Raw genomic sequence first — 17498 nt, 5'->3', positions numbered from 1 at the left:
ATGAATTCATCCAACCTCTGGACTCTACAGAATGTGCAGTATTGCTTTGACTTTGTTAACAATTCATGTCCTAGAAATGTAAGGTCTACAATCAGTCTTTGGGCAATGTACATCTTCATGATGGGAGCAATAGTGCTCACAATGGGTGGGAATATGCTTGTGATCATTTCCATCGCTCATTTCAAACAGCTTCACTCTCCAACCAACTTCCTGATCTGCTCCATGGCAACTACTGACTTTTTGCTTAGTTTCATGGTTATGCCCTACAGTATGATCAGGTCTATTGAGTCATGCTGGTATTTTGGAGACCTCTTCTGCAAACTCCATACTTGTTGTGATATAATGCTCTGTACCACCTCTATTTTCCATCTATGTTTTATCTCTGTTGACCGTTACTATGCAGTTTGTGACCCATTGCATTATGTCACCAAAATAACTATCCCTGTGATAGTACTGTTTTTATTAATTAGCTGGTCTGTGCCATTCTTATTTGCCTTTAGCCTAGTTTTTTCACAGTTGAATACTGATGGCATTGAAGTATATGTTGTTTCCATTGACTGCTGTGGTTTCTGTGCACTGATATTTAACAAGCTTTGGGGAGTGCTGGCTTCTCTTATAACCTTCTTTTTCCCAGGCACAGTGATGGTGGTGATCTATGTCCACATATTTACTGTGGCAAGAAAACATGCTAGACAAATTGCTAAAATCCCCAGTGCAATAAAATGTGTCTCTGAAATGAAAAACAAAATCTCCACAAAAAAAGAGAACAAAGCAACTAAGACTTTAAGTATAGTCATGGGGGTATTTGTTTTTTGTTGGCTGCCTTTCTTTATTCTTACGATAGCTGATCCTTTTATTAACTTCTCAACACCTGAAGACTTGTACAACGCCTTCCTCTGGCTGGGATACTTCAATTCTACTTGTAATCCAATCATTTATGGTTTATTTTATTCTTGGTTTCACAAAGCATTTAAAATGATTGTGACTGGTACAATCTTCAGACCAGAATCCTCTACTCTTACTTTATTTCCCATATATACTTAATTAACCAGGTAGGGCTTTTATGAATAGAAATAGATGCCTATGCTGTTTCCGGAGATCTTTTAGAACAGTTCACATACTGCCCTATATATTGACAATATTTACAAGAATCTGCACATGCTTTTGGAGTAACTCACTTGTAGCGTGTCTCTATAGGTATTGTTTAAGGATTAGCATGCTATCTAAGGCCTGGTCTACACTAGGCGTTTATGTCGAATTTAGCGCCGTTACATCGAATTAACCCTGCACCCGTCCACACCACGAGGCTATTTAGTTCGACATAGAGGTCTCTTAAATTCGACTTCTGTACTCCTCCCCAACGAGGGGAGTAGCGCTAAATTCGACATGGCCATATCGAATTAGGCTTGGTGTGGATGGAAATCGATGCTAATAGCTCCGGGAGCTATCCCACAGTGCACCACTCTGTTGACGCTCTGGACAGCAGTCCGAGCTCGGATGCTCTGACCAGCCACACAGGAAAAGCCCCGGGAAAATTTGAATTCCTTTTCCTGTCTGGGCAGTTTGAATCTCATTTCCTGTTTGGACAGCGTGGCGAGCTCAGCAGCACTGGCAACGATGCAGAGCTCTCCAGCAGAGATGGCCGTGCAATCCCAGAATAGAAAGAGGGCCCCAGCATGGACTGATCGGGAAGTCTTGGACCTCATCGCTGTGTGGGGCGATGAGTCCGTGCTTTCCGAGCTGCGCTCCAAAAGACGGAACGCAAAGGTCTATGAGAAGATCTCTAAAGCCATGGCAGAGAGAGGATACAGCCGGGATGCAACGCAGTGCCACGTGAAAATCAAGGAGCTGAGACAAGGCTAGCAGAAGACCAAAGAGGCAAACGGACGCTCCGGATCCCAGCCCCACACATCCCGTTTCTACGAGGCACTGCATTCCATCCTTGGTGCGGCCACCACCACTACCCCACCACTGACCGTGGACTCTGAGGATGGGATATTGTCCACGGCCGGTTCCTCGGACATGTTAGCAGACGGGGAAGATGAGGAAGGAGATGAGGAGGATGAGGCAGTCGACAGCGCTTACCAAGCTGATTTCCCCGACAGCCAGGAGCTCTTCATCACCCTTACAGAGATCCCCTACCAACCCTCCCCAGCATGTAACCCGGACACAGATTCAGGGGAAGGATCAAGCGGTAAGTGCTTTAAACATCTAAACATTTATTTTTTACAAAACTGGAATATTAAGAATAAGAACAATGTGTGCTTCATGATTTCTTTACCCTGGGCGCTTAAGTAATCAGTTCCAACTATTTAAAAAAAATCAAACAGTGTCCGGTTGTGCATGATTCTGCTGCCCAAGCTGCTCCACTCTATAGTCCCTGCAACTGCAGCTATATGAAAATCCGGTCTATATGTCCGGGGATAGAGCAATAATCCTCCACTAACATCTCAACGAAGCTCTCCTGCAGGTAATGGGAAAGCCTGTTCATCAGGTTCCTGGGGAGAGCGGCCTTATTGGGTTCTCCGAAGTAGGAGACATTCCCGCGCCAGGAGACGAACAAGTACTCCGGTATCATTGCCTTGCACAGCATGGCGGCATAGGGCCCTGGTCTTTGCAGGCTTTCTCGAAACATCCTTTCCTTCTCGGTGTCCGAGATCCTCAGGATAGTTATGTCGCTCATGATGACCTGCTTTGAATTAGGTAGGGGACTGTTAGTATTGGGACTGCTTGCAAGTTCCTTTACAGAACTGTAACCGCTGGTTTGCAGCCACGCGGTGGATGCGGGAGAGGGGCAGCATACAGGGATCTTTCCCTGGGACATCCGCGAGGGGGTGGGACAGGGCCAGAGTTCATGCTTGGCCGATTGCTGGCAGCAGAGACTGGCATTGCTTTCAATGTGAAAGGAGGCCAGTGGTACTACTAAAGTTTTAAGCAGCCACAAGTCTACGGCTTACCATCTTTGCCTGCTACAGAGATTACGGTGTCCTGCCACGCTTCCCAGATCTGCAGTGCAAAACCCCAGGCACTGAAGGCGAGGTCCGAAAATTCGACCTTGTCCTGAGTGCGCATGTGATAGGTGCGGTGCGTGGTCTTGTTCACAGAGAAAGACTATGTTCTTTGTTCACAACTACATTTATCTTTCGGAGGAATTCACTACCTTTTTCTCATTCCCACAGCCACATCTGCGACTGTCTCCCAACCCAGCCTGGCATCACACTCCCAGAGGCTAGCGCACATTAGGCGGAGGAAGAAGAAGACGCGAGAGGACATGTTCTCAGAACTAATGGGCTGCTCCCGAGCCCAGGCAGCACAGCAGAACCATTGGAGGGAGAATTTGTCCCAAATGCACCGGACACACATGGAACGTGAGGAGAGGTGGCGGCAGGAAGACCAGCAGGCGACTCAAACGCTGCTTGGACTTCTGAGGGAGCAAACGGACACGCTCCGGCGCCTTGTTGATGTTCTGCAGGAACGGAGGCAGGAGGACAGAGCCCCGCTGCAGTCTATCAGTAACCGCACTCCCCCGCCACCAAGTCCCATACCCCCCTCGCCCAAAGTCCAAAGAAGGAGGGGCGGCAGAGTCCGTGAAAACTCTCACTCCACCCCTGCAGACTGCTCAAGCACCAGAAGGCTGTCATTCCCCAAAATTTGAAAAGTCCTTTCCTGCCCGCCTCACCCAAGCCCCCGTCCAAGTTTCACCCCCCAGTTTCATGTGTGGTTGTTAATAAAAAATACGTTTCTGTTCATTACTGTTTCAGTCATGTTCTTTTGAGGGAGAGTCTGTCTGAAGGGGGGGAAGGGGCTTGGTAATTGGACAGGACAGTCACCTTTAGCAGGGTACAGAGGCGGGGGCAGGTCCAGCAGCAGGGCACATACACAGTGCAGTGACTAGTTACCCTGGTCAGTCTGGGAGGTGGTTTTCATGTTCTGTGCGTGGGGGGGGGGTTGCACTGTGACTTTGTTGCGGGGGAGGGCAGTTACAAATCTTATGCAGCGGTCCTTGTCCTGGATCACAGAGCCACGCAGCAGGGGATCTGTAACCCTCCTCCCCCTGCCATAAACTCACATAGCCCCCACATACACGCAGTTCCGCTCAGGAGGGCTGGCAGGCTCCGTTGAAACAACCAGTCCGCCACTGCGAATCCTGTCATTCCTGGAGTTTAGAAGGATCATTTGCATCAGTACACTACACCCGCTCCCCACCACAGTCTGCGTCCCAGGTTTCAAACATTCCCGCGAAAACAGTACTAAAGACAACGGTGTTCATTAACAAAATAAAACTGATTTTATTTTTTTGGAAGGGGGTGGAGGGGGTCTGAAACTGGAAAGGATAGTCAACATTAACTGGGTAAAGAAACGGTCGCAGGTTCAGCTTCTCTGTACAGAAACTTAAAAAGTCACTGGTTACCCTGCTCACTGTGGAACCTAGCTTTCAAAGCCTCCCGGATGCACAGCGCGTCCCGCTGGGCTCTTCTAATCGCCCGGCTGTCTGGCTGGGCGTAATCAGATGCCAGGCTATTTGCCTCAACCTCCCACCCTGCCATAAAGGTCTCCCCCTTGCTCTCACACAGATTGTGGAGCACACAGCAAGCTGCTATAACAATGGGGATATTGGTTTCGCTGAGATCACAGCGAGTCAGTAAGCTTCTCCATCTCCCCTTGAGACGGCCAAAAGCACATTCCACCACCATTCTGCACTTGCTCAGCCGGTAGTTGAACAGTTCTTTTTCAGTGTCCAGGGCGCCAGTATAGGGCTTCATGAGCCAGGGCATTAGCGGGTAGGCTGGGTCCCCAAGGATCACTATAGGCATCTCCACATCCCCAAGACTTATTTTGTGGTCCGGGAAGTAAATACCTTCCTGCAGCCGTCTAAACAGACCAGAGTTCCTGAAGACGCGAGCGTCATGAACCTTGCCCGGCCATCCGACGTTGATGTTTGTAAAACGTCCCCAATGGTCCACCAGTGCTTGCAGCACCATTGAAAAGTATCCCTTTCTGTTAATGTACTGGCTGGCCTGGTGGTCCGGTCCCAGGATAGGGATGTGAGTTCCATCTATAGCCCCACCGCAGTTTGGGAATCCCATTGCGGCGAAGCCATCTATGATGACCTCCACGTTTCCCAGGGTCACTACCTTTGAGAGCAGTACCTTAACGATTGCGTTGGCTACTTGCATCACAACAACCCCCACGGTAGATTTGCCCACGCCAAACTGGTTCGCGACAGACCGGTAGCTGTCCGGCGTTGCAAGCTTCCAGAGGGCTATGGCCACTCGCTTCTGGACAGTCAGGGCTGCTCGCATCCGGGTGTCATTGCGCTTCAGGGCAGGGGACAGCAACTCACAAAGTTCCATGAAAGTCCCCTTCCGCATGCGAAAGTTTCGCAGCCACTGGGATTCATCCCAGACCTGCAGCACTATGCGGTCCCACCAGTCCGTGCTTGTTTCCCGTGCCCAGAATCGCCGTTCCACAACATCCACATGACCCATTGTCACCGTGATGTCCTCGGCGCTGGGTCCCGTGCTTTGTGACAGGTCTGTGCCACTCTCAGACTTCAGGCCCTCACCGCGGTGCCGTAGCCTCCTCGCCTGGTTTATCTGCATCTGCCTCTGGGAAAGGTGGATGATAAGCTGCGAGGCGTTGACAACGGCCACAACTGCAGTGATGGTCGCAGCGGGATCCATGCTCGCAGTGCTGTGGCGTCCGCGCTGTCACTGACCGGAAAAGTGTGCGAACTGATTTCCCGCCGGCGCTTTCAGGGAGGGAGGGAGGGCGGTAGTGACGGACGGATGACGACAATTACCCAAAAGCACCCTCTACCCTTTTTTTTTACCCAGAAGGCATTGGCGGCTCGACCCAGAATTCCAATGGGCAGCGGGGACTGCGGGAACTGTGGGATAGCTGCCCACAGTGCACCGCTTCCAATGTCGACGCTTTCCCCGTTAGTGTGGACTCACAAAGTCGAATTACTGTCCTTAGTGTTGACACACACGTTCGACTTTGCAATATCGATTCCACAAATTCGATTTAAGAGAAATCGAACTACCCTCGTAGTGTAGACATACCCTTAGTGAGCTGTCTGGATAATAGGAAGTGAGAGAACAGTCTGGCAAACTATACACTACATTCTATCCAGCTTTGTTCCTGTATATATAGTGATCCTTTTGACAACTACCCTACAATGTCATTTCTGTGCAAGTACCAGTTTGAGACTCCAAGTGCAGCATTTAAGTATTAATGTATCTACTTACCCATGTTTGAAAATGGACTCCCCATTGTTGTGGGCCCGATAACACCAGCCTTACTCCAACTGAGAGTATATTTCTCTAATTCTCAGCATGAATAAGGGTAACACAACTCAGCCCAAAATATTTTCTCTGGCTGAATAACTGGTCTTTATCTACATACAATCTACCCAGGCCAGTCTCATATACACAAGTCAACGAGTTATTAAGTCTCTAGCGGGAAAGTGTTCTGAATGTTCATTGAGTCAGTGTTCATTTTGGGTTGTAGCTGCTGCACTTGAGAAATCACCTGTCTCCATGCATTACCAAAGTAGCTGAGGTCAGCTGAGAACCTTAGCAGTCCTGATTAACATGTGGGAGTTTGGAGGATGCCGGGGGATGTTGTGAAAGTATGACTGGGTTCAAAAAAGAACTAGATATGTTCCTGGGGGGATAGGTCCATCAATGGCTATTAGCCAGGATGGGCAGGGATGCAACATTATGCTCTGAATGTCCCTAGCCTGTTTGCCAGAAGCTGGGATTGGATCACAGGGGATGGATCACTTGATATTGCCTGTTCTGTTCATTCCCTCTGAAGCTCCTGGAATTGACCACTGTTGGAAGACCAAATTCTGGGTTAACTGGACCATTGGTCTTATGGAGTGGGGCATTTCTGAGGGAGGGCAGATGGTGGTGCCTAAGTTTGTTCTCTTTTACAGTCCGATCCAAACTCCACTTGTTTATGCTGGCTCCTGCCAGAGGGACCAAGAAGACCTCTTGTGGTGAAGGGCTACTGCTAGTTCGTATTTTCCGTACTAATTTTGTACTGCTTATGAAAGAACAATGATAAGATAGAGTTTAAAATATGGGAATAAATAAAATAACTGATAAAATATCTTATATTTAAGGCCTTACTTAATTTGTGATATTTCAGAAATTGCAGATCCCACAATATTAGGCTTCCCCTGCAATTTTGCCAGACACCGGGGAATGACAGCAGGAGCCCTGGGCAGCTAACAGCTGGGGCTCCTGCTCTCAGCCCCCGGTGGCTGGTGGCTGGGACTCCCACTGTCAGCCCCTTGCATTAGTAGTTGCCACAAAATGTCTGGTTATCAAAAAAAATTAGCAGGCATAATATACTTTAGTGTTTATATTGTTCTGGAAACATTTTCTTACACAAATAGGTCTTCTCTGACTTTTCTAAATTCCCGCAATTAATAAAGGTCCATTGTTACTTTTTCAAGATTTTCCATGTCTTGTCTGTGACTCAGCCACGATTATTTCACAATTATCCCACGATTCAAGTAGGGCCTTCCTTATATTACTATATGTCTACATATTTGCCCACCAGCATATATCTGGGATGGTATTTGTTATGTCTGTTAGAGGGTGGATAGACACTAGAGGAGTCTTAACCAGAGACTGGGTTCCCCTTTCTGGTGACTGGACTCACTGTTTATGTATCGTGCACATTACTGTAGTTGGGAATCAAACATGAATAGTTCAAAAGCAGCTGCTCTATTATGTGAGTATGGGATCCTCTCTTAGCTGAGCCAGTAGGAGTTACAGTAGGCTTGTCTCAGTTCAAAACTATTCTGTAAATCTAACACTATTATTTACAAAAAGTGCTTTCATATTCACCATTCTATGTGGCCAGAAATCACCAATCTATTCAAGTGCCAGTGCTGACATTGTCAGCAATGGAAGGAGATGGAGATATCTCAAAGGCTTGGTAATGAGCCATGAAGTGCCTCACATTTCAAACCCAGCCCAGTTTACTAAAGCTGCTAACATCTGATGGCTCGTTCAAGAGTTTATTGAAAAGAGTTGCACTTCCCGATTTTCTGAAAATGGCAGTGAACACACAATCAACATTGAAACCTTGTTTAAATGCACTAAACAAACATTTGGGGTGTAATCATCAGCTTGACGCAGCTTATGAGGTCAAGCAACGATGGCTGTCACCCACCTTTCTAAGCCAGGACTGCACGGGGGCCAGTCAGAACAGTCAAGTAGAATGGTCCCGTGATACAGCCCCCCTCCAAAACATCCCCTTCTTTTCCCAGCTGACCCTGCCATGTCCCCAGACCCTGGGGAGCCAGGAAGGAATGAAGTGAGGCTGGTTATACTGGCCTTTGTATACTTAGACATGTAGGGCTTCATTAGAGATAAGAGCCACAGAGAGTTGGCTGTAGCTCCCAAATCTGAGGTTGCCCATCTCCAATGCAAGTTATTTCTGTACAGTGATATTAAGCTACTGGAGGATTGGACATAATGGATCACTGCCCCACCCCCACTGCACCCTCCCTCTCCTTAGGCTGGGCACTGTGGGGTGGGGGCAGTTGATGCAGGAGGCAGCTGTGCTACCCCTGCCAGCTTTATGCCAATGCAAAATTTCCTTGTTTAAAGGGAACTCTAGGCTGGCCATCTCCATAGACTTTAAGGCCACTTTGTGCTGCTTACATTTATGGAGGACAAAGCAGACTGGAGAACCTGGTCTTTGATTCCTTGTTATTCAGGACCTCTACCATTTTGCCCTTAATGTGCCATGCTACACAGCATGGTAGCAGCTTCTTTTTTCCCAGATTCAAAGTGACTTTTTAAAATAAATTCAGTGTTTAGTTTTGATATGGAGTTAGATTTTACAGGAGCTTAAACAATGTTTTAAAAAACCCTGAACACTGAGCAGGACATCAGACAGAGCTCAGGGGATAGACCTATGGAAGCTGTTTTTCTTTGAGGGTTCCCATGTGAGATTCATGTTCTCTCAGTAGCAAACAGCAGCAAAACAGCCAAGGGAATCAGTGAGAGGCTATAAGGGGTGTCTCATTAACAGTCTTTTTGCAGACCTTAAATACCCATAATTAATGTGACTCTTCTTAAGAGAACTTTTCAACTAAAGCTGTTTCAGATAGAACTCTTTGTTACATTCTGGCTCCCAAATAGTTGGCAGAATGAGTACTTTGTTATTATACAAAGGCCACAAGTCCCAGGAATTGCCTGCAAAAGAAAGAGAACGCTGCATGACAATCTCTCTCCCATATCTTTTGTATTTCCTCTGCTGGTCAGATTTCTGCAGTGTTAGTCGAGCTAGTTTCATCCACAGCTGATGTGGCAGCGAACAAGCAATGCCAGTGCACTGGTAGCTCCTCCACTCCCTGCTTGGAGATTGTTTTTTTACATTGTACTGTTTAAATCTACATGACTAAATCATCAGCAGAGGGTGCACTGAAAGTGCAGGAAAAATGCCCATGGATGCAATGCACTCGCAACCCCCCACCCCCATTTGCTCAATTAAGTGGATATTTGCATACATAGATCAGGTGATGGCATATCCATGGGCATGATATCACAAAAACTGTGTAATGTTCTGTTAGGTATTTTGCAGGTGTGTGCACATTTCTGTGGCTACAATAGCTGAGTCACTCTTTGAAAAACAGACACAAAATGGTCTATACTGACTGCACTGGAAATCAGAAGCCGCTGTTCGTTCAATCACATACAAGATATATATAAGATACGGGTAGTATTCCGATGGAGATACTTGTACATGTGGATTGGAATGAATTTCTTGCATATTGAGACAATAATGGAGATGCCAAAAAAAAAAGGACTAAAATCCAGCAATGAAAATCCTGAAATTATGGGAAACTGATTACATGGGATATGCCCACTTCATCCTAATAGATAATCCCTACTCAGTGTTGCAGAGGATGATGAAAGACTCCTAGATAGGCCACAGGTGGTTATTAGGCTTGTCTGCACTACACAGTTTTGTCAACAAAAGTCAGGTTTCATTGACAAAACAGTGGAGATGTACATTCTACAATTCTCCTTCTGATGACAAAACTCTCCTGCTTCCTTGCTGACAAAGTTAAACCACCACGACGAGTGGTGTAGAGCTTTTTGTGGCAAAGTTATATCGACAAAGCACTTGGTTATGTCGCTGTAAATGGCCTCCAGGAGGTGTTCCACAATGCCCATCCTGACAGGGGCGTGCACAAGGTTGGGGCAAGCAGGTGCACAGCTCTCCCCCTACCCGCCCGTAATCATTAGGCACACATAACTTCTTCCGCCCTGGGGCCACAGAGGTAGGGAAGAGCGAGCTCCTGTCAAGGTGGAGGGAAGAGTGAGCTCCTGGCGAAGCCAGGGCAGGGTGGGGAGGGAAGTTAGAGCGAGTTCCTGCCAGTGCCAGGGCATGGGGGATGGAAGAGGGAGCTCCTGCCAGGGCCAGGGCAGAAGTAAGAGTGTGTTCCTGACAGGGTGGTGGGGGGTGAGGATGGGCAGCAAGCTCCTCCTGGGGCCAGGTGGGGTGGGGGGAGAGTGAGCTACTTGGGGTGGTGTAGACACCGTGTGGTATCTACACTGACACTTGGTCGATATAACTTTGCCACTAAAAGCTTTATACCACTCCCAAGCTGACCCGTTATATGTCTGTTATACATATATATTATATGTATATATATATGGGTCGAACAGCACTTCCAAGCTGTCACCCTCATATGCCATGGGCACCGCACTGGAACAGAGCACGCCTGAGCAGGCTGGGTCGAGCAGCACTTTCAATCTGCCACCCTCATATGCCCCAAGTTCAGCACGTCCCTATCCCCTCTTTCACGTTACAATTGTTCTGGTAGTAACCCACTTGATGAGCAAACCCCAAAGGATATTTGGGCACTGCAGGGATCTTTAGCTTAGGTATGAGGAGTGTTGCTGCAGAGCGAATGAGGAAGCCAAAAAACACCCATGAGAGAGAAAGCGAAGCAACCAGCTTAACCATGAAAGTTATTTATTGCCAGGCAATAAACACACAAGGGGAGCCAAACAAACAAAACAGTTATAATATTAAATCTAACTTAAATTTGATTATAAAAGTCAGGTTTAGAAAACTATAACTGATCACACAAGTCAGGGTCAGAAGGCTATACCGAGAGAGAGAGAGAGCGTTAGGTTCTCACCGCTCCGTGAAGCTTGAATCGATTGGAGTTCCCAGGTGGTGGTGGTATCTGAGGGTCTGGAGTGTTGGAGACAGACAGAGCCCCCAGCATGATCAGTCAGGAGAAGATGAAGTCCCAATGGAACTGATGCAGATTTTGGATCCAGGCTTTGGAGCACTTACTTGAGCATGGGTAGGGGTTTTTGTAGGGAAAGAACAGGGGTTCAAGGGAGAACACTAGATTTGTTTATGGGTAAATGAATGGCTCAAGGGAGTATATCAAAGTTGTTTTGTTCAGGCTAGACAATAGGAACTGCTCATTCCTGGCTATAGGCGGTGTTCCTTCGAGGGAACTCACAATGCAACTAGATAGCTTCAGTGTTTTGGATACCAATAAAGGATTTATTACTAGGCTTGGTCTGATAACTACTGAGCTGGGGATGTGCAGGCTTGGGTTCATTAACATGTGAAGCAGACATCCCCCATCATGCAGTGCTTCCCTGCTTTTCTGGTCCCTCAGTTCAGTGCGGTTCTTGCTCTGTTCTCCAGTCTGTATGCTAATGGAGATGCCTCCCTGTCCCAGCTTCGATGCAAATGAGGCTAGGGAAGTTTCCTTAATCCTGTCACCCTTGTCCAGAGGGGTTTAGGTGTGTCTTCCACCACCTTTTCATTGCTTTTTGTAAGTCTTTCTTCTGATCGGCTTTGGTTCAAGCATAGGCTGGGGTGGAAGGTGGGGGGAAGGTCTTTTGTGAGTCAGACAGGCTGGACACTGTGCCCTGGTTCCCCAAGAACACAGAGCTCATAGGTAACATCAGGCAGAGTTTGTGTACAATGGTTTGTGTATAAAGTTTGTGTACAAAGCAGAACACGCTACTATGAGGCAAAACCCTTTTTTTTCAAACATGGGTTCTACCCTTTGTTCCACCCACAGCTACCCACACACAACCCAGCAGCCCTGGATTTGACACAACAAATATGTCAAAGCCAAGATAACCTAAAAGTTCACTTGGAGGATGCCAAGAACAGCTACAAAGAATGTGTGGATTATCATCGATGGAAAGGTCCCTCCCTCTTGGTTAGCCAGAAGGTATGGCACTTGATGAAAAACCTACACAACAACAGGCCATTTCATAAATTGGGCTATGAGTTCCTTGGCCGCTATCAAGTTTCCTGGCAAATTAACCCAATTACCTTTGAACACGAATTACTTCATTGTCTCCAAATACACCCAGTTGTCCATATATCACTCCTGAAGCCCCAAATTTCCTCACTACTCCCAAGCACCATCCCACCCTCCACTGGTATGTTTTTAAGATCATGATGAGCAAATCATCCAGCCATGAGATCCTCGATGCCAGAATCAGGCATGGTAGACTGGTATCTTGTAGACTGGAAAGGCTATGGTCCTGAAGAGTGCTCCTGGGAACAGGCAAGACCGACCACACTCGTGACCTGGTAAAAGCTTTCCTCAAAAAACACCATGGAAAACCCAAACCACTACCCGCATATAGAAAGAAGAGGGGGTGATGTAAGAGATTGCAAGCCTCGAACCCCAGTGCTTAGACCGTGGCCCCCACCAACCACTAAGTTGACCCAGTGGAGAAGAAGTCCGGCCAAGCTCTAGCTCACAAAGGCCTTGTCCACAAAGCTCATGATTAGCGGAGTCATCCAGTCCCACTGATTGGCTGGTTTGCACTTCTTGAACCATAAAGAGGCACAGAAAGTTATCTGAGTAAGCAGGTGAATTCCTGGATGACTGATACAATAGACTCTGTCTACTTCCTTATTCCTAAGCCCCATCTTCCTGCCTGTTCCTGGCTCCTGTCCTCCTTATCCCACTCCCCCATCTGTTCCATGGTTCCTGCATCGCTCCACATCCCTGCTTCTCCCTCCTACCCCGGCTTCGACTCCTGGCTTGACTCCTGACTCCAACTCCATTTTTTCACAGTGAATTTTTTATACTGAACAGAAATTTTCATAATTTTGCAAAAACACAACTGGGAAACTTTAAATGCCATTGGGAAAATTGTCCAAGGCCTTCGCCTTAAAGTCTTTATGAAGAAAGTTTTTCGGAAGTTTTTCTCTCCTTAGGGTAGATGACCTAGCATCGCTTTTTGGCTTCTGCATTGGAATGGGTGTATCAGTTTAGAAACCACTGGCTCCAACTTCAGTGTAATCCCCTCTTAAAGATCCACAACACAGATGTGCCTCCCACCTTTGCCATAGCAATCTCTCTGAGGCACCTCCGCACCTCCTTTCCCACCGCTCTCTTTTTCTTTTTTTTCTTTTTTTTTTTTTGGCTCTGGCACACAGTGCACGTGGAAAATGGCAGGAGCAGAGGGAATGAGAGGCATGGGAACATCAAGGGAGTGGGAGAAGGGTTCCGGTGAAGAAAGGCCATATGCAATTGAAGGTGCATTAGTGAGGGGACTAGAAGTAGGGAGGAAGAGTGGTAAAGAGCAAAGCTCTTGTTTAGGGAGCTCATAAAGAATCTAAAGCTGCAGGCCAAGGAAGCAGATATTGTGAGGAGAGTCCAGGTGAGAAAGGGTATTTTCGGGAGTCTGTGACTGATTTGTGGGGAGTCATGGAGCCATGAATTTGTCATGAAGAGGAGGAGGAAGAGATTTGTGGATATGAAGAGTTTAGTCTGGGAGCCAGGACCCTGTTTTAAAATTCACAGCTATGTTGTGGGGAGCCTGGAGCACATATCTGGATAGTCTTGGAGAGATTACCCAGGATCACATTAAACCAGGCTATTTTGTGGTACTGGGAGCTTACTCTGAGTCAGAGAAAACCAAGAGACTGTCAAAACATCTATGGAGAGGGAAGGTTGTAATAATCACCTTTTCTGGGTGATGATAAAATTTCAGTTTGTCAGGAACTCATGGGATTGAGGCCAGGACAGGATCTCACAGGGAAATATAGAAGATCCTGGGGCGTTGTGATTTGTTGCTTGGTTTTGGGGAGCCTATTAGCACATGGTGGAAGGAAAAGTCAAAGGAGGGCTGGAATCTGCAGGAATGAGTGGTGATGGAGGGATGTTACAAGAAGACATGGTCGTGAGCTATTAGTACCCTTTCAAGTGAAAGCCATAAGCAAAGAGGTTCATGGGCATCCTCTGAAAGAGGTCTATAGATTTTATGGGCAAGTGAGCATGTGTGTATTTAAGACTCACTGTTCTTTAAAACAAGTGACATTCTGTTGTACAAATAATGCTTTGTGCATTTCCTCAGGCGTGCTATTCATCTGAAGGACCCATCTCTCCATCTGGATCATTTAAGGCATTGATTACAATAACAACAAAGGAGCCAGCTGCAGGAGTAAAAAGAGAATGCAGGCAGAAGTCCAGCAACAGAGTGGAGGCCACCCGAATGAAGCATGTATGATTACCTGCCCTATGGGAAGGTGGCGTATGTGTGCATTCGGTGCAAGTAGCTCCTGGCCCTCAGAGACCATGTACGGGCTTTGGAGACCAGGGTGGCTGAGCTGAAGGAACTAAGAGAGAGAGAGAAGTATATAGATGGGACTTTCTGGGACACAGTTGAATGGTCCCACCCCTGGTTTGACAGCCTCTGTGCTGTTGAGGAGGATGAAAGCCTCATGGAAGGAGAACATCCAACTGGACCAGAGGGAAACGATCCCATAGTTGGGACCCTCCTTCCAGATGATGTTGTGGTATCCTCTCGCACAGAGGATACCTCTCCTGGGGAGGGAACTCCAGTTATTAGGAAGAGACAGGTATTAGTAATGGGCGATTCGATCATTAGAAACACAGATAGCTGGGTTTGTGATGACCGGGAGAACCGCATGGTGACTTGCCTGCCTAGTGCGAAGGTTGCAGATCTCTCGAGACATCTAGATAGGCTTATGTGTAGTGCTGGGGAGGAGCCGGTGGTCATGGTACATATAGGTATCAATGACATAGGGAAGGATAGGAGAGAGGTCCTGGAGGCCAAATTTAGGCTGCTAGGTAAGAGATTAAAGTCTAGAACCTCCATAGTAGCATTCTCTGAAATGCTTCCAGTTCCCTGTGCAAGGCCAGTTAGAGAGGCAGAACTGCAGGGTCTCAATGCTTGGATGAGACGATGGTGTAGGGAGGAGGGACTGAGGAAACTTTTGGGAAAGGGGGAGTCTATACTGGAAGGATGGGTTTCACCTAAACCAAAATGGAACCAGATTGCTGGCACTTAAAATTGAAAAGGTCGTGGAGCAGTTTTTAAACTAAGGGCTGGGGGAAAGCTCACAGGTGTGGAGGAGCATGTGGTTCAGACAGAGACATCCCTTAGGGGAGGATCTACTAATGGAGATTCTCTGTGTCCTAGTAAGGAGGAGAGGATGGAAAATAATATACAGGTAGCATCTGATGAGAAACAGTCAAATGAAAAAAAGTCTCATTCAATTACATCATGTAATGGGAGACCGCTAAAAAGTGACAAAAGTGCTTATATGCCAATGCTAGAAGTCTAAATAATAAGATGGGTGAACTAGAGTGCCTTGTATTAAATGAGGATATTGATATAATAGGCATCACAGAAACTTGGTGGAATGAGGATAATCAATGGGACACAGTAATACCAGGGTACAAAATATATCTGAAGGACAGAACAGGTCGTGCTGGTGGGGGAGTGGCACTATATGTGAAAGAAAGTGTAGAATCAAATGAAGTAAAAATCTTAAATGAACCAAACTGTACCATGGAATCTCTATGGATAGTAATTCCATATTCAAATAATAAGAATATAGCAGAAGGGATATATTACCGACCACCTGACCAGGATGGTGATAGTGACTGTGAAATGCTCAGGGAGATTAGAGAGGCTATAAAAATTAAAAACTCAATAATAATGGGGGATTTCAACTATCCCCATATTGACTGGGTACATGTCACCTCAGGACGGGCTGCAGAGAGATAAAGTTTCTTGACACCTTAAATGACTGCTTCTTGGAGCAGCTAGTCCTGGAACCCACAAGAGGAGAGGCAATTCTTGATTTAGTCCTAAGTGGAGCACTGCACAGGGATCTGTATGATGCAAGCTCATTAATTAATTCGCTCTCCCTCAGTGTGGGGAAGATATGCAAGAAGCCTGTGTTTCCCAAGTTGAGATTTCCCCAGACACTTCACTTAAATACACACTGGTTAAGATAAAACATTTTTTTAACTACAGAAAGATAGATTTTAAGTGATTATAAGTGGTAGCAAACAGATCAAAGCAGATTACCTACCAAAAAAACAAAACCTGAAACTAAGCATAATATACTAGATAGATAGGATTTGAATCAGACATGCCAAACCTGTGGAAAAAAACACAGAGATTTGTCTTGTTTTTGGCTTAATTGGCTTGTGAGTTGCTTGTTGGCTAGTTTTTGGCTTGTAGCTTGTTGCTTCTTTTTTTCGATCGGCTCCCGGCAAGCAGGGGCAAAGTGGGGAGAGAGTCAGGGGTGCACAGCGGGCCCACCACAGTCCCAGACTGCACACCAGGGGGATCTAGTCACATAGACTGTTGGGGTTCTTAGGGATTGGCTTGTTTTGAAATGGGATTAGCTTGATTTTTGGCTTATTGTGAAAGTGGGGTGCTTATTTACCACGTGAAAGTTGGCAACTGTGGTTTGAATTAGCAATATCTCAACCTGACGGATGATACAAGCAGGCTTGCAGAGTCTTAAGGCACAGGCTGCAATTGCTGTGCAGCCTGAGTTCCTCTCCCCCATTCCAAGTCCTTTGTCTTCCAGAGGTTCTTTCGGGTGTTAAGTTGTGGGGAGAGTGAAGACAAATCATGATGTCACTCCCCATGTTATATAGTCTCTCTATATGGTGGGAACCCTTTGTTTTAAGCTAAGTTCCCAGGCAGTTTGTGGAAAAATACAAGTACCAAAATGGAGTTTAGTGTCATGTGGTCTGGTCACATGCCCTTGCATACCATGCTGAGTCATAACAGCCATTACTCATAGGCTGGCTGAAATGCTCCCAGGTGAGACAAACCTTTTTCATGGTCCCTTGTCTTTCCTGATGGACCATTAGCACTGTCTAGCTTCTTCATTGTTGTACCTGAAAGGCTAGCTGAGGGTGTTTTAAACTTCACAACATCTTTCAGTAACAAATTCAGAGCAAAACTTTATAACTTCACATACAATGATAAAACATACAATCCAACAGGCTCTTAATGTTCAATGGATCAAGACTTTTAGAGTGATACCTTACAAGGCGTACTTAGTACAAGATGCCACAAAATTATATCATAATCATATTATATTGGTGAATATGGGGTGGAGAGTGTCATACCCCTGTTATTGGGAGTGTGGAAGAGCTGGAGGAGGTGTTGCCAGCTGGTAAGGAAGAA

At 46.5% G+C, this 17498-nt stretch overlaps 1 protein-coding gene across 1 annotated transcript; it reads left to right on the top strand.

Annotated features, from left to right (window-relative positions):
• Positions 1 to 1044, top strand: LOC135875852 (trace amine-associated receptor 4-like). Its single transcript, XM_065400909.1, has one exon. The coding sequence runs from the start codon at positions 1 to 3 to the stop codon at positions 1042 to 1044; it is 1044 nt and encodes a 347-aa protein (XP_065256981.1).
• The last annotated feature ends 16454 nt before the right edge of the window (positions 1045 to 17498 follow it).

This window comes from Emys orbicularis, chromosome 3, assembly GCF_028017835.1.
Source record: "Emys orbicularis isolate rEmyOrb1 chromosome 3, rEmyOrb1.hap1, whole genome shotgun sequence".
Taxonomy (NCBI): Eukaryota; Metazoa; Chordata; order Testudines; family Emydidae; genus Emys; species Emys orbicularis.
The sequence above is the reverse complement of the archived record's forward strand: the minus strand, read 5'-3'. Positions and strand labels throughout refer to the sequence as shown.